The sequence below is a fragment of the Cinclus cinclus genome, chromosome 16 (assembly GCF_963662255.1).
Source record: "Cinclus cinclus chromosome 16, bCinCin1.1, whole genome shotgun sequence".
Taxonomy (NCBI): Eukaryota; Metazoa; Chordata; class Aves; order Passeriformes; family Cinclidae; genus Cinclus; species Cinclus cinclus.
The window spans coordinates 2,298,015-2,321,756 of NC_085061.1; the positions used below are offsets into that span (position 1 = coordinate 2,298,015).

At 62.2% G+C, this 23,742-nt stretch overlaps 1 protein-coding gene across 1 annotated transcript; it reads right to left on the reverse strand.

The window, feature by feature from the left end:
• Window positions 1–692: 692 nt before the first annotated feature.
• On the reverse strand, window positions 693–22,901 carry MYO15A (myosin XVA). Its single transcript, XM_062503863.1, has 64 exons — window positions 19,959–22,901; window positions 19,104–19,186; window positions 18,840–18,903; window positions 18,625–18,734; window positions 18,335–18,409; window positions 18,057–18,147; window positions 17,916–17,921; window positions 17,480–17,583; window positions 16,919–16,982; window positions 16,721–16,834; window positions 16,379–16,540; window positions 16,169–16,282; window positions 16,014–16,072; window positions 15,668–15,791; window positions 15,491–15,586; window positions 15,267–15,398; window positions 14,873–14,998; window positions 14,626–14,703; window positions 14,091–14,245; window positions 13,920–13,965; window positions 13,661–13,785; window positions 13,301–13,418; window positions 12,609–12,784; window positions 12,456–12,540; window positions 12,126–12,179; window positions 11,881–11,962; window positions 11,664–11,794; window positions 10,680–10,775; window positions 10,355–10,590; window positions 9,697–9,875; window positions 9,512–9,584; window positions 9,174–9,365; window positions 8,946–9,040; window positions 8,771–8,859; window positions 8,553–8,691; window positions 8,358–8,419; window positions 8,170–8,233; window positions 7,947–8,085; window positions 7,666–7,756; window positions 7,486–7,582; window positions 7,161–7,282; window positions 7,010–7,069; window positions 6,752–6,827; window positions 6,298–6,413; window positions 6,096–6,214; window positions 5,875–6,016; window positions 5,539–5,650; window positions 5,319–5,393; window positions 4,745–4,950; window positions 4,544–4,677; window positions 4,411–4,465; window positions 4,239–4,311; window positions 3,945–4,018; window positions 3,778–3,860; window positions 3,481–3,611; window positions 3,244–3,338; window positions 2,743–2,820; window positions 2,405–2,501; window positions 2,151–2,311; window positions 1,916–2,049; window positions 1,677–1,810; window positions 1,203–1,336; window positions 875–1,015; window positions 693–794 (listed from the first exon to the last, which is right to left on the reverse strand). Exons 1-64 carry the CDS (start codon window positions 22,899–22,901, stop codon window positions 693–695), a joined length of 9,723 nt encoding a protein of 3,240 aa, XP_062359847.1.
• Between the last annotated feature and the right edge of the window lie 841 nt (window positions 22,902–23,742).

The window sequence follows — 23,742 nt, forward strand, 5'->3', positions numbered from 1 at the left end:
GGACAAGGAGCGCGGCGCGGCCCGGCCCGGTCCGGCCCCACCCCCCCGCGCGCTCGCGCACCCACCGGCGCCGTTAAGCGGGAACGGCAGCCCCGCCCCGCCCCGCTCGGCGCTGATTGGCCGAGGGGCGGCCGCGAGCGGCGGGGGCCGGCGGTTGATTGGGCGGTGGAGCGCGCGCGCGCGGCGGCGGCAGGGAAGGGAGAGAGGCCAGGAGGTGGCGGCGGGAGCGCGGCGCCAGCGCCCCCTGGCGGACGCGACGAGCGCGACAGGCGGGCGGGAGTGGCTGGGAGGAGAGGCACGGGGAAACTGAGGCACGGGCGGGATGGAGGGGAAACCGAGACACCGGGATGGGGAAACAGACACCGAGATCGGTGGGAGAAACTGAGGCACCGGGATGAGGAAAGAGGCACTGGGACGGATGGGGAAAACTGAGGCACGGGAATCGGAAGCACATGGTGATTGATGAGGAATCAGACATGGAGGGCAGCATTCTCCTGCAGCAGCGAGTGCAACACAAAAACACGGACACCGAGTCATTCTGGGCTCCCGGGCATGTATAAAACCCCAGAACAACAGTGGGTTGGTGACAGGGGGACAGCCGCCGGCCAAGCTGGGGACACCCCACGGTCACTGAGCCCTGTGTCCCCCATTTCAGGGGTGCGGAGTGCCGGGGATCCGAGGCCATGGCGGGCTCAGAGCAGGGTGATCTCGCTGGGCGGCAGCGTCAGCCTCTTCTCCCGAGCACCCAGCAGCCTCTCCATGTGCGCGGCCACCACGCGGCACAGCTCCAGGCCCTGGAGAGGGAAACACCCGTGGTCAGTGGCTGTGCCGCCACTGTGAGAGCTTCCCCTTGATGTCCCCAAGTGTCCCCGACCTGCTCCAGCTGCAGCTGGGTGATGCCCTGAGCCAGGAGGTCTCCCAGTGTGATCTCCACATAGGGATAGCTGGATCCGGCTGTCGGCCGCTGTGTCCGTGTGGACTGGATCTCATTCAGCGAGAACTTAGCCATAAGTTCCTGGGGAAGGGGATGGGGGGGTGGCCAATGTGCCCTGGGAACACCTCCAAGGGGGACCAGGGACCCCAGCTTGGTCCCTGCTTCTAGTGGAAAGTGCCCCTGCCCATGGCAAGGGGATGGAACTGGGTGAGCTTTAAAGTTTGTTCCAGCCCGTGCCATTCCATGATTCCATGCATCCCACACCTACGTGGGTCTCTTTGCTGAGGAAGTTGAGGCCATTCTGGTTGACAGCCAGGATACAGGGTGAAACGATGGCGCTGTTGCTGCAGCTCTGGATGTAGAAGAAGGACGAGCCGAACATGGGGAAGGCGCTCAGCAGCCCTGCAGGGCAGAGGACAGGGTCTCAGTGGCCGCTGCCACCCCCATCTGCCCAGTCCCCAGGGTGACCTGCACCCAGGAGGAGCCAAGGGAAATGGGTGTCCCAAGTGGGGCCTGGAAGCAGCTTGTCCTGTCCTGCCAATCCCTCCCAGGCTCCGTGCAGGGACAAGGGCTGCCTGTCCTGGAAGCATCCCATCCCCATCATCATCAGCACCCTCCAGGCAGCCTTGCATCACCAGCACCATTACATCCTCATTAGCACTATGTCCTCATTAGCGTTGCATCCTCTCAGCATCCTGTCTCTGTGAATGTCACCTCCCCATCCCCATCGCTGTTCCCTCACCCAGGAACTGTGCCCTGGCCTGGTGGGCGCTGAGTGCCTGGGCTTGCTGCACGGGCTGGGTCACCATCTGCAGCCAGGACTGGGGCTTCAGCAGGCGGAAGAGCTGCGGAGGGACGTAGTCCTGCATCTCCCGCCTGTGGGGAGCCCCAGGTCAGGGCCAGCGCTGGCCAGTGAATCCCAAATCCCACGGGACAGGTGTTCCCCACGCCCCCCTCCAGGCGCCTTGTCCCCTGCCGTACGCAGTGGGGAGGTGATGGCGGTCCTTGGCTCGGTGCTGAAGGGCAGCCAGCTTGGCCACGTGTGGGAAGTGCTGCTCTCCCGGCCTCACTGGCGGCAGGACGGTGAACAGCCCCTTGAGGTAGTCAGGGAGCACCTGGGGGGGACAACAGAGCACAGGGACACGGCTTGGGGACAGGGCACGCCCTGAGGGAGACAGGGAGGTGGCTCTGGGGGAGGCTGATGGGGTGGCCCGACCTGGTTGTAGTGGACAGTGACGTAGAGTTCGTTGTCAAACTTGAGGGGCTGGCTCCAGACCACGCGGCGGCACCAGAAGGTGTAGCTGGTGTCCCGGAGCTCTGTCTCAGCAACCACGTCCAGGACGTATTCCCGGCGGGTCAGTGGCCGCACGCTCTGCCCTGTGCCACCCAGGAGTCTGAGTATGGCCACCACACCACCTGCGTGGCTGTCCCATCCTGTCTTGTCCTGCCCCATTCCTGCCAGCTCCTCACCTCTGTCGGTCACCACAAAGAGGATGTATTCCTCCAAAGCCTCTGGATTCTGCAGCCCCATCTCACAGCACAGCTCCTCAATCACATCCAGAGCCACCTGGGCACAAGGACAGGTGGCTGGGACACTGTCACATCCCTCTGTTGTGCTCTGGGCCACCAACTTTTGTCCTGCATAGAGGCTCATCCCAGTGATGTTCTACTTTTCCCAGAGGATGAAGTCCTACAGCAGGGACAGCCAAAGGGAGCAGCCCCACCAGATCCACACCCTCTGGGTGCCCAAAACTGAGGTGTCACCATAATCTTGGGGTGCACTGAGCCTCCTGTCCCCTCTGGCTCACCGAGCACGTCTTGATCTTGAGGTGCCTCTCGATGCCACCAGGCAAGAGGAAGAGCTGGCGCTTGGCGCTGCGTCCGGCCTGCATGGAAGGACATGTTGGGGTGCAGAGGGGCCCTCCACACAGCAGGAACCCACAGAACACCCCAAATCCTGCAGCTATCCCTAAGAAACCATCCCATTGGGATCATCCTCCCTCTTGCCCATCCTGTCCAGCTGAACCATCATGCCCCCACTCCACGTCCACAGTGTTCCATCCCCACTGGGGACCCCTGAAGGCTCAGGGTACCCCCAAAGTGGTGAAGAGCAGACCCTAAGAAGGGCTGTGCTCTCTTGGGAAGATCCCAAAAAATTATGAACTCAGTTCCAGCGTGGTGCCTGAGGGAAATCCCAACCCCACAGGGGGAACCTGACCCCATGTGGGTACCCAGAACTTCTGGGGGGGATCTCAAGCTCACACCAGCTCTGTTCTACCCCACAGGTACCCACGAGCCCCTGGCCTCACCACCATGGCCTTGAGCTCCATGCTGCTGGGGAAGAGGCTGCGGCCACCGAACTGCAGGGTTTTCCTCAGGTTCTGCTCACAGGCTTTGGCGATGCCTGCCAAAGGAACAGGGACTGGGATGAAGGATGGGGCTGAGCAGCCACGCTGGCTCTGTTTGAGCTCCTCCTGAGCTTTGTGACACCTGGGGTGTCCTTTCCTACCATGCACTCAGCACCCTGGGATGTGCACGTCCCCTACCGTGGAATGGCAGCTCTGGGTGCCTGCCAGCATCCTGCAGGAAGGCCACGAGGAAGGGCCGGAGCACCTCAGAGCACTTGTAGTAGGCAGCGAGGATGTAGAGCAGCCTCCAGCCCCTCTGGCAGCTGTCCCTGTGGGAACAGCCAGGGCTGATCCCCTAAGCAGGGCCAGGGTGCCCACGGTGGCTGCCTTGCAGACCTCTGCAAGGATGAGGTCCCCAGGTGTCGCCCCAGGCTGGAACAGCTCAGGGACACAAGTGTCCCAGTGCCACCCTCCCACATGGGTGTAGGGACTCACGGATTGGAGCTGGTGTTGTTGGTGATCTGCTTGATGATCTGGCAGTACACCTCATCCCGCAGGACCTCGTGCTCTGCACACAGCTGGGGGACAGGCACAGCTGCCACCTCTCTGCCACCCCCTGCCCAGGCCACCCCCAGGATTCACCACCCCAATGATGGATTTACCTTGAGGATGGTGCAGACAGCATCCAGCTCTGTCTGACCCCGCAGAGGGTGGTCACCCATGAACTTCATCACGGCTGGGGACAACAAAGCCACACAGTGACGCAGCTCAGCATGTCCCTTCCCCAGGGACATGTTCTCCTGGGTGGGCACATCCTGGGCAGATGGAACAGTGGGACCAGAACTAAACCCCTCTAGGACACCCCCTCTGCCTATTCCAGTCCAGCCTCACCCTCCTCCAAGGACAGGGCTGGGGATGGCTGAGGGACAAGACAGGACACTCATGTCCCTGCCTACCTTGGAAAGCCTCAGCAGCCAGTTTGTTGAGGCCACCATCGACAAATTCAATGAGTGACTCCTGAATAGGAATCTGGGGAGAGAGGGCCAGCCTCTAGGACCCTGCTGGCACCTCAAAGGAACTACAGGTGACAGCAGGACACAGGCACCCCACAACTCCCCTTCCTTATACCTTGGTGAACATCAGCATCTCCAGCACACTTGGCACCTTCATCCCACGGGAGTCCCTGGCAGAGGGACAAGGGAGCAGGTGGGCACAGGCGTCCCCACTATGCCATGTCCCTGTCCCACTGCTGGACACTCACGTGGTCCCACGTCGTGCCGCACGAAAATGCCGCTGTGCAAAGGCCAGCATGGGACAGGCCCCGGTGACATCCCTGAGCTGCTCCACACCATCTCCCTCCAGATCCTCCACAAAGGTGGCGCTGGCTGGGGACACCTGCAGAGCGGGGCAGTGGGCACTGGGCACAGCCAGCACCAGGGGACAGCCCCAGGCCAGAACCCACCTCAGTTTTCCGATCCAGCTCCTGGGCAGCAGCAGTGGAGGCCACAGCCACAGCCACGGTTGCTGAAGCTGCCACTTTGCCCTGCTTGTCCCTGGGCTCCTCTTTCCTCTCCGCAGGCAAATGGACAAAGTCAGGCGCCGCGACGGGCTGGACGTACTCGGCAGGGAAGAGCCCTGACCTGCCATGGATGGCCCCAAACTTCCACCCTGTGTCAGATGGATGGTGAGGATGGCACTGGGCTGGTAACCATAGGGTCACCCCTAAAATTGTCTGGCTGCTCCTTCCTGACTCCACACCCCCAGCCCTTTTTGGGGATCTGGTCATGGGTTTTGGCTGGAAAAGTTTGGCATCACTCAAGGGAAAGGGGCCATAAAGCCTGTCACCTCAGGGACATGGGTGGCAGCAGGAAGGGACCTGCAGTGGAGCATTCCCCTGCATAAGGTCAGTGCCAAAAAGACCCCAAAACCATCCAGCTGAGGGGTGACAGAGGCAGGCCCCTGCCCCGTGCCCGACCCAGTAGGGGACACAGCTCAGGGCACACCAGGGACACACACAGGGACAGTGCGGCACTCACCAAAATCCTGGGTGTCTGTCTTCAGCTCCTCCAGGTACATCACCTTCTTGCGGACCACGCAGCCATAGTAGTGGTCTGCAGGGACACCATGGGGACATGGGGTGTCACAAAATGCAAGGCAAGTGCACAGCCATCTCCAGAGCAGGGCAAGCCATCAGTCTGCTGCCCCTCTGTCCCCCATTAAAGGCATTTTGTCATGGGGGCTTTGGGGGTCCCTCACCTCTCTCAGGGTGCTCCAGTGACTGCAGGTGGATGATGTCCCCTTTGTGGAAGCTGAGCTGGCCCCTGTCCTCCGGGCTGTAGTTCCTCACGGCCACCACATACTGGGAGTCCTGGGCACAGGGGGTCTGGCACAGCCCATGCATGTAGGGACACCCACACCCCACCCAGCACAGGGGCTTCAAGCACCCACAGTCTCAGGACCATTCCCCCAAATCCAGCCACGGTCCCATTCATTGGACGCCCTCCTCTGCCCACCCCAGCCCTCCAAACACAGGCACACAGGCAGGGTCTGACTCCTAGGACAAACCCACCCTGACCTCAGGGCATCCCCCACCTTCCTGAGCTCTGTGATGAAGTGGTCGACCATGACCTTGACCTGGGGGGCTTTGGGGGAGAAGAGGATGAGCTTCTCACTGCGCAGGTTGAACTCCAGCATGTTCCTGGATGGGGTGGTCACGAAGAGCACATCGGGGTAGCTGGGGCAGGGTGAGGGGACGCTGAAACACCCGGCATCTGTGGCACCCACAGCACCCACCCCACCCTGGCCACCCTTACCTGTAGGCACGCAGCACCCGCAGCTGCTCCCCGGGAACATTGGTGCCCTTCACCACCCGCAGCAGCTTGATGCCCGTGTGGGACACAGCCAGGATCTGCACACCTGTCCCCACGCTGCCCTGTGGGCCAGGACAGCACCTCAGCCAGGGGCATGGGGACACAGTGACCCCCGTGCTGGCCTGCCCCACAGCTGGACCCTCACCGTGGCAGGGAACAGACGGGAGAAATACACCTCGCAGCCATCCCGGGCTGCGGCAATGATCTCCCTCTTGACACTCTCAGTGGCCACGGGGCTGAAGGAGTCCAGCTTGTTTTCCGCTGTGGGGAGGGGGGAAATACCTCCTGTGAGCAACCCCTCCCTGGAGAGGATGTGGACAGAGTTCCCAGTGAAAGCAGGGATGCTCATGCCCTTCCCATGCCTGGCAGGGCTGTGTTGCAGAGACAGATACGTGTCCCCCCAAGCAGCTGGCTGAGACAGACACAACTTGTGATGTTGTGGAACACTAAATTGGGGGGGGGGGGGGGGGGGCCTCGTTGCTTTTGGAGGTAAAACTACCCAGAGTTAAGCAGAGCCAGTCCTGGCTTGGAGATACCCAGGAGATGAGGACAGGCTGGGTGTAAGCCCCCAGACAGGGAGCAGCAGGACACAGGGTTACCAAAGAGGGATTTCAGGTGGAGCCGCTCCTCCTGGCTGATCCGGATGCAGGTGTCAGACAGCACATCATTGAAGATCTGGGAAAGGGGGTGAGGAGCAGTAGGGTTGTGTGGGGAGAAGCAAAAAGTCCCCCAGATCCATCTTACAACAGCCCCAGCTCCTGATGGCCACAGTGGGATGAGTAAATCATCACCCCACTGGGGAATACCCCATCTCCCAGGGGACCCCGGGGGGCTGCAGGGCCAGCTCAGTGCCTCACCTGTCGGAAGATGAGGTCGAGCAGCAGTGGGCTGTTGATGCTGTCCTTGGGGTAGAAAACCTGCCAGGAGAGACCAGGACTTGGTGTAAACCCCCTTATCGCAGTAGGACCTTGGCACCAGCCTGTCCCCAAGTGTCCCCGTAGTCTGCACCTCCTTCCGGAGGAATATTTTCCAGGGCACGTTGTGGTAGGTGTAGAAGTCCTCGCTGCAGCTGCGGTGCAGCTGGGTCTGGACCTGCTGCACCTCGGATGGGAGCTCCCGTGAGACAAAGACTGCAAAGGGACAGAAAACCTTGCAATCCCCTGGGGGAACCACCAACAGCTGCCTCCACCTGGGGAAACTGAGGCACAGGGAGCAGCTCCCTGGCTGAGCTGCAAACAGCAGTTATCCCACCAGGCGTCAGCCGTGCCACTGGGAGGGCAAAGTGCCTCGCTCCACTGTGGCCCCCCAATGCCACAGCTCTGTCCAGCAATACCTGGGGGCCGTGTGGCTGCAGGACGTCCTGTGGGTGCTCGCAGCTGGTAGCTGGCACTTGGCACCGGCTTCACTGCGGCCACCACCTCCTTGGGCCCCTGTGAGGCACAGAGAGGCTGTGGTCAGTGCCACTGACACCCCCAGCCTGGTCAGGGGGACACGGGGATGGCCGCATCCCTACCACAGCTGATGGCACCCTGGCTGCTGAGAGCTGCTCCTTCAGGATCTGCATGGCTTCCTCATGGGGGTCCAGCTTCTTCCCAAAGAGCTTGCTGCCGAGACAGCATCCTAAATCACCTGAACCCCAGCATCAGCTGCACCCCGTGATTCCCTGTAGCTGACACCACCTGCAGCCCCACCACTGGGTGCACCCCGTGATTCCCTACAGCCCGGCATCAGGACCAGCACGCGCACCCCCAGGCAGGAGAAGCCCGAGGCTTGGCTGGGGGCCCGGGTTTGTACCTGTGGGGCTGGGAGCTGCGTGGGGCTGGCTGGCACTGCCGGATGATGTTACGGATGTCGTGCGTGGGCCGTGGGAAGTGCTCCGAGTTGAGCCGGGAATGCTGCACTGGCTCTCCTGGCCACCGCCAGCTCACGGCTGCTGCGGAGCCAAACACAAGGCTCAGGGAGCCTGGCTCAGTGCAACGAGCCCCTCTGGCCACCCCATTGCACTGGGACCCCTTACTGGCTTTCTGTGAGTAGGGTCGGGGGTGGGGGACATGGGCTGGCATCCCCTCTGCTGCTCTGCCCTGCAAGGGACACGATGCTGTCAACACCTGGCACCTCCAGGTGCTCCTATCCTCAGGGGCTGCCCCAGAGAGGTTCCCTGAAGTAGAGAAGGGGCTCAACCCCTCCCAGCCCCGTGGCACTGACTGAGGGTCCATGTGGCTGATTGTCATCCGCCCGGCGCTGTGAGGACGGGTCTGGCTCTTTGCCTATGACAGCAAAGAGGAGAGTTCAGTCAGAGCTGTGGGGCTCTGTGTGCAGTGATGTTCCTCACACCAGGGATCAGACAGGGAAACTGAGGCAGAGAGGTGGGTGGGGATGTGGGAGTGCTCAGATGCTCACCTGTCGGTGCTCCCTTCGGCGGGCTCATCTCTGCAGCCACAGGAGGTTGGCTCTGATTGGCATCAGTGCCACTGTTCCCCCCTCCCACGCCACCTCCTCCCTTCAGCCTCTGTGAGAGGATGGACGGCTTCTCCAGCTCCTGGGGGACAGGTGTCAGGGCACAGTGGCCAAGCCACCTGCACCCCAAAATGCCTCGGGCAGGGGGACACCCTTCTCACCCCATTGCCATAGGAGAGCACGGGGTCAAAGAGACTGTCCAGGTACCGGTCCAGACCCTTCTGGCTGCGTGGCTCCCCAAATTCCCCATCTGTGAGTGACAAGGCATGAACCACTGGCATGGCAGGGCTTTGTCACAACACTGGGGGACAGGAGTTGGGGGAAACGATGCCCTACCATGGGGGTGATACGCCTCCATGGAGGGTAGTGTGGGGGCTTTCACAGCTGGGGGAGGAGGCACTTCATCCAAATCAAATCCGTGTCCCAGCACCCTGCAGAGAGGGAGGATGCACTCATCGAGCACCCGCTGGGTCCCAGCTTTCCCCTCAGGAGCCCACCCACCCCTACCAGCACCCATCCAGCCTGGTGCCACAGTGGGGTACCCATCCCTGCCCGGGTACCTACGGCCGGCTGTCCCTGCTGTGGCTCTCGGTCCCGTCCCATGCGATGAGGAAGCAGGATTTCTGTCTGGGAAAGCCCCGCAGCAGCTCGAGGTCAGAGACAAGGTCCAGGACATAGTCGTGTCCAGCCAGCTCAGCCCACTGGGCACCCGCCTTCATAGCCACGGTCCAGCCACGCCAGCCCTCCGCCAGCCCTCTGCCAACAGCCAGACACTGGGGATGGGCACAGGCTCCACAGGGACATGAGCTGGGCATTTGGGCTCCCAGATCCTGGGGACACCGAAGACAGCCCCAGGTGGGTAGCCCTGTGACCTGCTGGGTGGGTGGATACCCACCACATACCTGAGCTTCAGAACATCCCCTGCCAGGTCCTCGCCTGTGCTCCAGGAGTGGATGGGGCAGGAGAATTGGTCACCTGGGGAGAGATGGGCGATGAGCGGGTGCCACCAGCCCCCCCTGCCCATGAGGATGGTCACTCTGGGACCGACCCTGGCCAGTGCTGTGTCCCAGCACCATGCTGCCCTCACCGTTGAAGCAGTGCAGGTCGAGGGCCATGCTGGCCTGCTGTCGGTTCGCTGTCCACTCCAGCAGCGAGGGTGGGAAGGTGCGGGCAGCAGCAGCGCCCAGCTGGGAGCGGGCCATGGCGTGTATCAGCTTGCGCTGGCACACCGGCTTGTAGCCAGCGAAGGCATAGTCAGACACAAACCTGTGGGGAAGGGAGGATGCTGCAGGAGGGATGTGGGCAGGATCATGGGTGCCAGGTTGGTATAGAGGACCACAGAGGGATTAAGAGCATCCCTGGAGGGATCTTGGCAGCATCCTGGGCATGTGCCAGGTTGGCCCAAGGCATCTTGGAGGGATCTCAGAGTGTCTCTAGTGGGACTTGGCCAGTATCCCTGTGCCAGGCTGGCCCTGGGGAACCTAAATGGACATGGATATATATGCCACCTTGGCCAGAGGGATCCTGAAGGGACCTTAGAGCATTCCCAACAGGACCTGGCCATGTGTGCCAAGCTGTCCCAAGCAATCATGGAGGAACCAGCTGGGGCCTAGTCAGCATCCTGAGCCACAGGTGCCAAGAGAGCTCTGAAAAGCCCCAGCAACATTCCCAGGAATAAGCACCAGTCTATTCCTGGGGGTCCCAGCCACCCCCATTCCTCACCCCAGAGCCCATCCCCAGCTCACTTGAGCAGGTACTTGTCGAAGGCGGCGGACGGGGGGAAGGCGCTGAGGCAGGTGGCCAGCAGCAGCCAGCCCCGCTCCTCGTTGTTGACGTTGGTGTTCCGCCAGACCTGGTTGGCAGCTTGTGCCAGGAGCTCGTCCCGCAGCCCTGGCACTGACAGCCCCTTCTGCACGATGTAGTTGCCAAAGAGGGTCTCCTGTGGGCCACCCAGCCCCGGGTCCCCCATGAACCGCAGGATCTGCCACAGAGACAGCCAGGTCCTCCCTCTGAGCCGGGCACAAAGCGGGCAGGGGACCGCGGTGACGGATCCTGTGCCATCCCACCTACCAGCTGGAAGAGGCTGAGAGCCTCGTGGCAGAGCTCCTCATCCAGCCGGGTGAGGGGGGCTTTCAGCGGGGCCGTCAGCATCCCAAAGGCCGGTTCCTGCGGTGACACCCGCACCCATGGCTACCTGGGGACAGCCTCAGGCCACGAGGGGCTGGCCCCATGGTGCTGAGCATGGTGTTGATGCTGGGTGGAGTCTGTGGGGCTGCCAAAGGGTGAAGGATGGGGCCAGCAGCCTCCTGGGAGTGGGGCAGGGAGGGGCTCAGGCTGTGCTGGCAGCACCAGAGGTGGGTGGTGAGGCCCTGGCACATATTGCCCAGAAAAGCTGTGGCTGCCCCATCCTTGGAAACGTTTAAGGCCAGGCTGGACAGGGCTTGGAGCAACCTGGTCTAGTGGAAGGTGTCCCTGCCCCCATAGCAGGAGGAGGAACTGGATGGCCTTTAAGTCCCTCCCAACCCAAACCATTCTGTGGTTCTATGCCAACACCTTGGCGAGGCTGAGAGCCTTATCCAGCCCCGGTGCCGTCATTCAGGATACCGGGGACTGGGAAACACAGGGCAAAAATAGGGATGAGGAAGAGGAATGGGGCAAAATGACCGTGGGTGGGGCCGGGGTCCCGGGAGCAAAGCGACCTGGTCTCCCGCCCCTGCGTTCCGGATCCGCCCCGCGTCGGGCGTCCAGGAGGGCTCAGCGGGTCTCTCTCCGATAACCTCAGCAGGGTCCCCCCGGCCTCTGGAGACGACAGGAACCCACGGGGAGGGAGGGAGCTGGCAGCCAGCTCCCCACAGCACCACAGCCACCCCGGATCCAGCCTCTCTTGCTACCCGTGGTGTCCCCAGGGTGGGAGCCGGGGCAGAGCCCAGTGGGACAATGCGGGGAGCCACCACGGGGACCCTAAACCTCACTGCTCCACCATGACCGGGGTGCCAGGGACTCCCCAAAAGCTGTCTGCCCGTCGGGAAAAGCTCCCCGCGGCGCCCACCTTACCTGGAAGTGGCCCCGCACGTACTTGGCCATGGGGTAGTCGTTGATGTCGAGCGGGAGGGTGAGCTGGGGGTCGGGCTGCAGCGCCGGCGGCGGCACCAGCACCACGCAGCCGGCATTCACCTCCCGAGCGGCTGCGGCACAGCGGGAAGCTACGGCACGGCCGTCGCGGGTGGGGGGACAAGGGGCTGGGAGCGATGGTGAACCGGGACCCGCTCACCTGCAGCGGCCTCCAGCAGCCCCATCAGCTCGGCCGGGATCTCCAGGTGGGTGACATCCACCACCTCCCTCCGCGTCAGCTCCTGCCGCCGCAGCACAGGGATGTGCCCACTTGCCGTGCTGGTCCCTGCCTCAGCACCCACGGGTGTCGCGGCCAGGAGCACGGCGATGGGTAGGGATGAGGGCACAGCAACACGGGCTGCACAGGCATCACACTTGTGTCCCACCGGTGCTGCACATCTTTACCTGCTTCATCCTCTCCTTCTCCTCCTCGGCCCGCCGGCGAGCATCCTCCTTCCTCTGCAAGCAGAGCATCCATGCTGAGTCCCACGGGAGGAAGGGACACCCTGAGGCATCACGGCACTCTGCATTGCCATTGACTCCTCCCTAATATCAGCAAGGTTTTCACTCCGAAAAGGCACTGCCCATACCCAATGGGACACAGGGGACGTGGTAGGGTGGCATGTGAGGGGGCTCACGGTATGGGGATGCCACTGTGTCCTCTTCAGGCCCACCACTGAGCATGCAGCAGGGTGACAGCGTGGACCCCCTGGGATGTGACAGGCCCCAGCTCACCTTGAGATACCTCCGGCGGTTCACATAGATGTGCACCAGCGACCTGAACTTGATGAGCGTGTGCCGCATGCGCCGGTACCTCTGTCTGCAGGAGGGCACCCGTCAACCTATGCCACCCACCAGTGCCCACCCACCACCCCCAGGGACCCCCACCTGGCCAGGTATCCCCGCGCCCGGCTCTGCAGGAGGACGATCTTGCGGCGCAGGGAGCGGAAGCGCCGCTTGATGAAGAAGGTGCGAGCGTAGCGCTGCAGCGTGAGCGCGGCCAGGTGATGGGCACGGGATCGCTTGCTCTCCAGCGCCTGGTACAGCTGCTCCTTCAGGAAGAGCTGGGGGCAGAGGTGAGGCCATGAGCTCCCCGCCTTGGCCACTGATGCCTTGGGTTTTAGCTTTTATATTTTTCAGAATCTCTACTTAGTGTGTAACTCTGAAACTTCATGTTAGTTGTTAGGAAGTTTTCCTCAGAGCAGTTAGATAACACAATCCCTTCCTAGCTAGAGAATCAAGGATAACTAGTACCCAAAAAAGCAGAAACAACTGTGAGGGAAAGGGGCCAAGCCAGGGGGCTGAGACTTCATACCCTGAGGCTATGGTTGGATAATTGAACCCAATATGTAGGTGTACCAAAACTTATAAAAGTGTAAAAACTCATGACCGGGATCCATCTAGGATTTAATTTGGGTGTAGCCCCTGTCAGGATCTTGCACTGCCCAAAGTGCATCCTTTCAATAAATGCCTATTTTATTCCTTTTGCTCTGTCTAGTCTCGGGAAAGGTCAGCCTTTTCAGGCAACACCACCGCCCCCAGGGCATCACCAGAACCAAGCTTCCCTCCCCAGACAGTACCTTGGTGACACCAACATAGTACATGCTGGGGTTAACAGGGCAGAGGCTCCTCAGCATCTCCACACAGTTGGCTCCATTGGGAATGACATTGGACCACATATCAACGAGGCAGCGATACCTGGGTGAGCCCATGACACTGTCACCACACAGGACCCTGCTGGGACACCAGCACAGACCCTCCCTGTGGTGACAAACACTGCCCCTGGAGATGCAGCTTCTCCCAGAGCTGTGTATTAACACGAGGGGTTCCCAGCTCCCACTGTGGGGGAACCCCAGCCCAAATGCTGCCCCTAAAACACCCACAAATTCTGTGAGTCCCCTCGCTGGCATGGCAGAGCCCAGCCTGCAGCCCCCAGGCACCTGTCGATGAAGACGAGGAAGGGGATGCGGATAGGGAAGCCCTCCTTGCGGATGCGGATGGTCTCCAGGATCCCCGAGTACCGCAGCTGAGTCCTGACCACGTCGGCCTCGAAGAGCCCTGGTTCCTGGGGTGGGGATGAGGAGAAGCATCAGCAATTGCATGGGCAAACCCCCACCTAACCTGTGCCCACGACACCCCCAGTGCCAGCAGGGCAGGTAGCACAGGCACCAGCACAGGCAGGAGAGCCCCAGCTCTCACCTTCTTGTTGTTGGGTTTGATGCAGCGCACAAAGAAGGGGTTGCACCTGTGACAGAGAGACCTTGACAGCCACAGGGAACAGAAGACAAAGCCAGCCCAGCCACCTCAGGCTCAGGTCCAGCTCCCAACAGCCCAGTGGATGACCTGGCTGCCCACACTGCCCACACTGACCTCTCCATCCTCTCCACCAGCTCCAGGAGTGACTGCTGGAACCGTGCAGCCACAGTAGGAGCCTTGTACCTCCGTGTCCTGGTGCTGCTCCTCCTGATGAGGCTCCTCTGCCGGGCCATCACCTGGGCATGGCCGAAGAAGAGGTTGGCCACCACCTTGGGGAGACAGGAAAGGCGAGAGAGAAGGAAGGATGGTGCTGCTCTCCTAAATCTTCTTTGCAGCCTGGTCACTCCTTTTTTGCCCACTCCTGAGCAAGTTGCACCCCCTAATTGTGGCCAGATTGCCTGGGTAAGGATGGGGATGAGGATATGGGTAATACAAAGCACAGGAGCAGCCCATGTCCTTGTTTGTTCCAAATGCTTGAGGGGTCAAAGCCCAGAGGATCCCTTGGGTGGAGCCAGAGGCATCCTCTGCTTCTGGTCCCCCTGGGCTTCACCAGTCATGGGGACATGCTTGGGAACATGGGAAAGGATGTATGGAAGAGGGCTATTTATGGCCAGTGTCACTGCAGACCCAGCCCCAGGCAGGGCCCTACCTTGGTCCTGCTGCTGATGAACAGGTCCAGAACATCCTGACGGACCTGGTCATAGTTTTTATCCAAAAACTTGTGAACCTGGCAAATAGAAAAATCTCAGTGAGAAACCTAGCAGGATGACAGGGTGAAGCAAGGAGCTCCAGGACCCCAGCCAGACCCCCAGAGATGCATTTCTCTCCTTGGTGCAGGACCAACCTACTCTTTAACCAGCCTTAACATCCCTGCTGGACATCCCAATGTCACACACCTGGTAGGTCACCTTCCCTGCATAGTGCTTGATGGTGAACTCGGGCAGAGGCATCTTTGGCTTTGTGTATAGTGGGTTTGTCCCATGGTGGTAGTGACACTTCTGGAGGAACGTGTGGTCAGTAGCCTGAGAAGGGACACAGGAGTGACACATGGCTCAGGCAATTCAGCAGGAGGTTGGAACTGGGTGGCCTCTAAGGTCCTTTCCAACCCAAACCATTCTGCAGTTACATGATGTTTCTGATTCTTTGGGCTTATCCAACCCAGAGGAACCCGGGGGTTTTCCCAGCTTGTCCAGGATAGCCCAGGAGAAGAGCATCCCTGGGCCATGGTGATTCCCCAGCCACAGTGAACTCTCAGTGCTGGCTGCACCCCATCACTGGGCAGCCCTTCACCTGGGGAAAGCAGCTCTGGTCATCCAGGATCCGGAGGATGCCATAGGGTTTTTGAGAGATGAGGTCAATGCAGGGCTGGTTGTCGCTGAAGGGGATCTCCTTCCACTCAATCTGCTCCCGGATATACTCCTCCTGCAGGGTGGGCACCAGGTCAGCCCTATGCCCCCAGCCCCACAGCAGTGCCCAGCACTGGGGCAGAGGCCAGTACTGCCCACCAGCCCCACCTGCTCCTCCTGGAACACAATCCTGTTGAAGAAGAACTGCAGGTACTCGTTGGCGTAGTTGATACACAGCTGCTCAAAGCTGTTGAAGGTGAGGTCCTGCGAGAAGGAAGATCCATGGAGCCTGGGAGGATGGAGCTGGGATTGGGCCAGGATGGAGGCGGGATGAATCCTGCTCACCTCGAAGCCGTAGATATCCAGGATGGCAATGGAGAGGGCCTCCTGCCGCGGGTACACCAGCTTGTTGATGCGGTCCGTGAGCCAGCTGAAGAGCAGGGAGTAGAGGGTCTTGGCAATGGCATCCCTGGGAAGGGGAGAGATAAGTGCTGCAGCTCTGGAATGGCACCAGTGTACTCCACTGCCACAGCCAGCACCCACCACAGCATCAGATTTAATCACCACAGAGTCTCATCGACATTGGGGGACCTGATAATCTCCTTTCCCAGCTGGTATTTCACTTCCCACACCATCCCTGGGGGTCAGACCACCCCACACCCTCCTGCAATGCAGCCCCCCTTCCCTCTACCTGGCATCCACAGCGCTTTCAACAGTCAGAGGGGTAAAAATCTTCTCCCGCTGCGTTTCCTGGTTGGGACATGGCAAGACGGGGTTTCAGCAACATCAGCCGTGGTCCGCAGGGGCCAGACACTCCCTCCCAGCCTGTCCCCCCCGTGCACTCACCGTCACCTTGAAGGTGATGGCTTTCTGCAGGCCCTCAGGGGACACCTGCAGCAGCTCAGCCACCGTCCGGATCTCCGTGGCACTCACCACCGTGGCGACCTCCTGACAGTCGGTCTGCAGCAGACAGCGGTGCCGTGGGATGTGGGGATCCCCTATCGGCCACATCCCAAATCACACCCAAGGAGCGCAGCTTGGCTCCCCATGGGGTACCTCGTATTTCTCAAAGTAGACGTTGCCCAGGTGGAGGACAGAGGAGAGGATGCGGAAGATGCTGTTCTGTTCATCCGCGCTGAAGTTCAGCACCTCCATGGTGTTGAGCAGCCGGCGGAAATCCTCAGCATCGTCCTTGCCTGGAATCTCACAGTTCCCACCCTGGCACAAACCCCTCAGTCCACCAGTGGATCCCGGGAGGGGGGTTCAGCACCCAGCACGGGGGGGGTGACCCTGCCCTGAGCATCCTCCTCATCCACACATTGAGGACTCAGGAACCCACCAGCACTCTGAGGTTGGGTAGCCCCCAAAAATTGGGCCGGGGGAGCAGGGACACACTACCTGGTTCAGGTAGTAGTAGGTCTCTGCGCCCTGCAGGCAGTACCTCTGCCGCTGCTGGGACGGCAGCCCTGCCAGCATCTCGTAGAAGATGTGGTAGTTGCGCTCACTCTTGGCCTGGAGAGCAGAGGACAGAGCTGGGGAGGGGGTGGCAGAGGGATCAGTGTGGGGGGCAGAGCCCAGGATCCCCTCAGCACGCACCTGGAAGACCACACGGGACTTCTCCAGCAGGTACTGCGAGGTTATGGCACCGCAGATCAAACCGCTGCAGGGGTGAGAGTGGGCACCTGGCTGGAAACCTCGGCGTGGGCAGCTGCTGTGGTCCCCCAATGCACCCACCCATGCCCCAATGTCCCCCAGAAAAATGGGGGGGGGTCAGTGCTGCTCCCCAGATGCCCCCCACCAGGGATGGGTGCGCAGGGAGAGGTGTCTGCACCTGGCTCGAGTGCTGCATCCCAGGGTGATTTTGGACACCCCCTGTTAAGATCAGATGGTCCAAGAGAGGATGGGATGGGATGGGATGGGATATGAGGACAGGGATGGGGACTGGGAATGGTCAAGGTGCCTACCAGGTCACAACATCCCTGCTCCTTCCCCAGGGACAGCCACCTGTCCTCAGGTGCCATCACCTTTCCGACACCAGATTTGTCCCAAAAACATCCCCATGTGTCCTCCCAGAGCCAAGGGACAAGGGGTTGGGTTGGGCAGCAGGGGACATAGGGTGGGAGCAGCCACGCACAGGTGTTACTCAGCATTACTTACTCCTCCAGGAAGATTTCCACAAATTTTCCAAACCTGCTGGAATTGTCATTCCTCACGGTTTTGGCGTTGCCGAAGGATTCCAGCAAAGGGGTCGCCTCCAGGATCTGTTGCGGTGATGGGGAGAGCTGGTAGGGTCAGCCTGAACACCCGACACACCATGGGGCATCTCCAAGGCTAGGGCACCCCTTTTGTCACCCTGCCACCCTCCCTGCCACCCCATGCTCCCTGCAGACACCCGTGGGTGCCCAAATTTGAGGTGTGCACCACAGCCAGGTTAAATGAGGATGTGAGAGCGGACAAAGACTCCATCCATGTGCGAGCACCCATTTCCTGCTGTCCCTCCTGCCTTTCCCCTGCAGCTGGAATGCCATGGCCAAGATGCCACCATGATTCTCTGTCCCCCTGAACCATCCCAGCCCACATGTCCCCTTGGTACCTCGATCTGCCATGGTCCAGTTGGAAGCATTGGGACAAGAGAGCAGCAGAGCCATGAGGAGGGATGGAAGAGAGGGCTGGGAGGTGGGAGAAGAGGATGGGGACATGGGGACTCAGGGATGTCCCCAGGGCAGCACCCTACCTGTGGGGCAGTGCTGCGTTTCTGGCTGACAGCTGCCAGGTAGCTCAGGATCAGCTTGGTGGCTTCGGTCTTCCCTGAGCCACTCTCCCCACTGAGAGACAGAGTGGGGGCATGGCTGGGGCCATCACCAGTCAAGCAAGGAGTGGTCACCCCAAACCTCCCCAAATCCCCACCAGTACCCCATCCCAAACCAGACAGGTGGAAGCGACCTAGCAATTAAGGTGGTGTTGATTAGGGGGCACCCCAGGGGGCTGTGCGTGGGGACAGCCATGTCCCACCTGATGACGATACACTGGTTGTGTTTGGCATCCATCACTTTGGAGTAGGCGACGTTCGCGATGGCAAAGAGGTGCCTGGGTTGGAGAGAAGCGGGGGAGGGTGTGGTGCCATGCTGGGCCAGCACGGGGACCCTCTAAAATGCACTGAGCATCCCCATGCCCAGGCACAGCTGCTCCAGCACTCAGCGATCAAGGGCTCCCCGGCATCTGCTGCAGGACCCAAGGGTGGGGGATGGAGGGTGGGAGTGACCCCATCCCCACAGGCCATTTGCAGACAGCCTGGTACTCACGGTGGATTTTCTCCCAGGGCTCTGCCTTCATACTGCAGCACCTGCTCCTTCCCATAGATGTTGTAGAGCCGGTACGGGTTCACCGACACCAGGATGCTGCCGATGTAGGTCTGCCAGAGAGAGAGGTGTGGGGCTGCGAGCCCTCAGAGGTTGATGACTACCCAAAGACTCCCCACCTACAGTCTTTGGGGGATGCTGTGTCCCCCTAAGCTTACGTAGATGAGCTGGCGCTCAAACCGCGTCCGGATGTTGCTCAACACTGCAGCCTCCTGGAGGTCCCTGGCATGGAGCAGAGGCTGAATTAAGGGGTGACAGAAGGACAAGGGAGTGTCTGCTGTCCCCATAGAGTCCTCAGCATCTCCAAGCCCAGGAGGCTGAAGCAGAGCCCATGTTGGGATGAGATGGGGTGGGGTAGCAGGGTCATTGCCCCATTGCCCCCCTTCAGCACTGAGTCATGGTGGAGAGACAGGGACACTCACTCCAGCTGGGTCATGTCCTCCAGCCCGTCCTCCTCCTGTGGCTCCTGGTACCGCACGATGGGCAGGCTGCACAGTGACTGCATCTGCATGGATGGAGCAACCACCCCATCATGGCAGGGATGTGCCAACACCCTCAGATGTCCCACCCAGTCACCACCAGCACCCCAAAACACCATCTGTGATCCCAAACCAGGGGACATGCAGTCATCAAGGGCAGGAACCCCAAGACAACACCCCACAGCCCCAAAACCCAGCAAGAGCATCGTGTGTCAGGTGAGAGCAGCAGTGCTGGAACACAGAAATGTGAGACCACCAAAGGCCACCTTGGGGCTGGTCCTAGGAAAACCTTGTCCTGAGAATCCTGTTCACCATGGGCATCACCTTCAGTGGGGGTGATGGAGAGGGACTGAGGCTGCTCCCCCCGGCCACGTGCAGGGGTGACACAGGACAGGTGTCACACGGGAGCCTGCGCTGGCGCCCGGCCAGGAGGTGGGCAGGAAAGCGGACACCCCGGCAGGTCACCGTGCCACCTGCACCTGTCCCCGCCGGATCGGGTCTCTGCATTTCCATACACCAGAATCAAGTGTCCCCAGAGGGGCCGCTCGTGGGGGGGACACACAACAGGTGATGATCCCCTCTTCCAGTCTGCTCCCCACAGGAGGACCCCCGCCAGCACCCAGACCGTCCACAGCCATTTACCCCCCACCCCAGGCACTGCAAACCCCTCCGCACCAATCCCTTCATGCCCGGGAGTGCCACCAGGCACCTTAGCTCGCCACCCTGTCCCGAGTCCCACCACCTGCCAGCTGACCCCCGGCTCCATCCCCCCGAGGGGGGGCTGCCCGCGGGGGTTACCTTGGTGCGCCAGGGCTGCTTGCTGCCCAGGTACCCGTCAGCCCAGGGGTGCCTGTCCCTCCAGCCGCCCGCTGGCGAGGGCTGGCACAGGTATCGGGCGATGTCAGCTCCCCACTGGCCCGCCCACCGCCGGCCGCGCTGGGTGGGCTGCTGGGGGAGGCCCTGCTCGGCTGTCCAGACGTCGGGCATCTCCCGCACCCGCACGACGTGCTGCGTGGACCAGTGCTGCTTGTACATGCGGGATGCGCGCCGGAAGGAGCCCAACCTCTGCACCTGCGGCGTCACCACCGCGTAGCGCCCCGCGCCCTCCTCCCCGGCCGCCCCGTCACCCTCGATGGGCTCCGCCGGCCCCAGGGGACGAGCGCCGTGGCGGGGGATGGCCGGAGAGCCGGGGGCTCGCCCGTGGGGCGGTGGAAAAGCGGCACGACGGGGCGGTGAGGGGCTCCGGTTGCCACGTGGGTTGGAGGGGAGGATGGGGCGCCCGAGGTCGGCCCAGCCCCGACGCCCCGAAGGTGGGCTCGGAGACCTGCGGGTGCTCCCGTCCCGCCGGGATGGGCGCCGGGGAAAGGAGGGCGAACGAGTGGAGGAGGGATGGCGGGTGGGCGGTGAGGATGAGGGGGCTTTGGTAGGGGCTATGCTCCTTACGAGCAGCGAAGCCAGGGACTGTGCCACGGAGCGCCCCTTGGAGAGGCTGCGGCCTCTCGCTTCAGCAGGTGGCCTCGGTGGTGGGGAGCGGGCGGCCATCCCGGCAAGGGGCTGCCCGATGCGCTGGATGAAACTTTTGGGAGTGCTGGGAGCGGAGCTGGGCGGAGGGGGCACCCCGGCGGGACCCCGTGGGGAGCCTTGCCAGGGAGGCAGCTCCTCATCCCAGGAGGGACCGGGGGGACCGAGGCGGCGGCTGCCGGGGCGGGACGGTGATGCCAGGAAGGGAGTCCTCTGCAGCGGCTTCACCGCCTTGGTGGGGGGCTCGGGAAGCCGGGGCCAGGCCTGGGGGAGCGATGACAGAGATCTGCCCCCCGCGGGCCCCCCCAGGCGCCTTCCCCCCGGCCCCGGTGAGCGGGGAGCGGCCGGTGGCGGGGCGGGGGGCTCGGGGCCGAAGCGCCGGAGACTGGCACCGAGGGAGGGGGATCGCCGTGGCCCCTCGCCCCTCGTGCTGCCGGGGCGCGGACGGACGGGCGGCGGCGATGGGGAGCGCCCGGGATTGGCGAAGGGATTACGGAGGGACGGCCGGCGAGCAGCCCCCGGCTCCCGGGGAGGGGGCTGCCCCCAGGGCCCCGCCGGTGGGGAAGGGTCCCGGCCCCCCAAACCGGCGCTCTCCATCCGCGCCAGCCTGCGGCTGGAGCGCCTGTAAGAGGGCTGGGGGGTGCGGGACCCCCGAAATCTCCCGGCACCTCGCGGCGGGCGGCTGGGAGGAATCGAGAGGGATCGCTGGAGGAACTGCCCCAGAGGGCTCCCGCACGCCCGCGCTGGTGAAACCCGGCGTCCCGGGGATGCCGCGGGGCCGGGGGCTGCCGGAGGCGGCGGCGGCTCGTACTCGTCGTAATCGTCCTCGTCACGGGAGGCGGGCAGGTGGGGGGACGGCGGGAGGGGGACATCCAGGCGGTCCCTGCCGAAAAGCTTGACCTGGGGTCGGGGGAAGAGCCTGAACTTCCTATTGAGGGAGAGCTTGGAGGAGAGCGTCTCCCGCATGCCCCGGAGCGAGGAGGCGCTCAGGATAGAAAAGGGATACTCCTTCTCCTCTTCCTCTTCTTCTTCCCACTCCTCGGGCTCCTCGCCCTCAGCGATCTCCTCCAGGCCCAGGGCGTAGGGGTTGCAGGAGGATTGGGTGTGCGGTGCCCACCCGCCCTCGCTGTACTGGATGTGATGCTCGGGGTACTCAGCCCCAGGGTACCCCCCGGCAAAGGGCTCCCCAAAGTCCTCGTAGGGGTCCCCCCTGTAGCCAAAGGGCCCCGCTGTCTCCTCACCATACTCTGGGTCGCTGCTGTACGGGTCATACAGGCTGAGGGGAGACCCACCACCAAACGGTCCCTCATCATCATGCTCTGAGTAGCCGTAAGGGTGCCCTGGCTGGTCACCATCCTCCCAAAATCCCCCGTAAGAGTCATACTCCTCATCTGTCTCATAGCCAGGGTAATCAGGGTAGGGTGTCTGCACCTCATCCTCGAAACTGTACCCTGCTGGGTAGGCTGGGCTCTGCATATAGCCTTCCTCTTCCTCTGAGTAGTTGTGCCGGGGGCCATAGGCTCCATCCTCCTCACCGCTGTAGCCATGCCACAGGCCATAGGCTCCATCCTCCTCGGCATAGCCGTGGTGGGGGCCATACGCTCCATCTTCCTCCTTGGGGTGACCGCGCCAGGGCCCATAGGCTCCATCTTCCTTCCTGGCATAGCCACGGCGGGATCCATACACTCCATCCTCCTTGCTGCAGCTTCGCCGGCGGCCGTAGGCTCTGTTCTCCTCCTCGGCCCAGCCGTAGTGCGGCTCCGGCGGCACCGGCGGCTCCGCGGCCGCGCGCTGGGAGCGCCGCCGGGATGGCCGCCTCACCATGCTGCCCTGCCGTGAAGTGCCGGGTGCCGGCAGCCCGACACCGCTAGGGATCCGCTTCATGTTGGCCCGGTGCCTGAGGATCTCGTCTTCCGCGGGGAACGGCAGCTTCTTGGCACCGATACGGGACAGCCAGGCCGTGTCAGTCGCCCGGCTGCCTCCCACTAGCCGTCCCCTCCGGGACAGCACCTTTCTGGCCAGCCAGCCCGTGGCAGAGGCCGCCTTGCTCAGCACCTGCGCCCGGGGCTTGAATTTCCTTTCTGGGCGCCGGCGGAAGAGCGACGCGCCGTCCTCGGGGTCCTGCCCGCCCCGCCGCAGCAGCAGGAAGGATGGCTTCGATGGTGGCTCCTTCTTGGCCTCCTCTTTCCTCTTCTTGCCCACCTCCTTGAAGCGCATCATCAGGTTGGAGGTGGACTTGAGCACCGCTTTGTTCTTCTTCTTCTTCCTCTTCTTGGTGCTGTGCTTATGCAGCCCCCAGAAGAAGCGGGATGTGTTCTTGAACTGTCCCTTCTTGGGCCGACGCAACCCCAGGTTCTTGAAGCCCAGGAAGAGCTTCGAGGTGCTGCGGAGGCTCCGCTTTGCCCGGGCCTTTGGAGGTGCTGCTGCCTCCTCCTCAGCTGGGCTGGCTTCCACAGATTCTTTGGGCTGGCCCTTGGCCTCTGCACCCTTGGCCCCTTTCTTCTTCTTGTCAGTTGCCAGCCCCATCACCAGCTTGGAGGTACCCTTCATGTTCTTCTTGGTTGTTGCAGCATCGCTCTCACCCTCCTCTTCCTCTGTCTCCTGCTGCACCTTCTTCCCACGGCCCAGTTTCTTTGCCACTCCTGCCTTGGGCAACCCCTTCTTCTCCTTCCCTTTCCCCTTCTTGGGCTCTTCTGCAGCCACCTCCTCCTCATCTTTCTCCTTTTCCTCCTCCTTTTCCTCCTTTTCTTCCTTTTCCTCCTCCACCACCTCTGTCTCCTCGCTCTCCTCTGCCTTCAGCAGCTCTGCATCTGAGGCATCCGAGGATTCGTTGGGATCCTCCTTCTTGCCCTTCTTGCCATCCTTCCCTTTCCCTTTGCCCGCCTTCCCTTTGGGTTCCCCCTTCTTGCCGGCCATCCTGGCAGTGGCGGGCGCTCATGCTCCGGCCCCGGCGGGGCCCTGGGAGATGATGATGCCCTGTGCCGGTAGGAGCCTGCTCCCGGCACAGCGGCCGGCTCCCGACCCCGCCGCCTGCCCCGGCTGGGTATTTACCTGTGCCCGA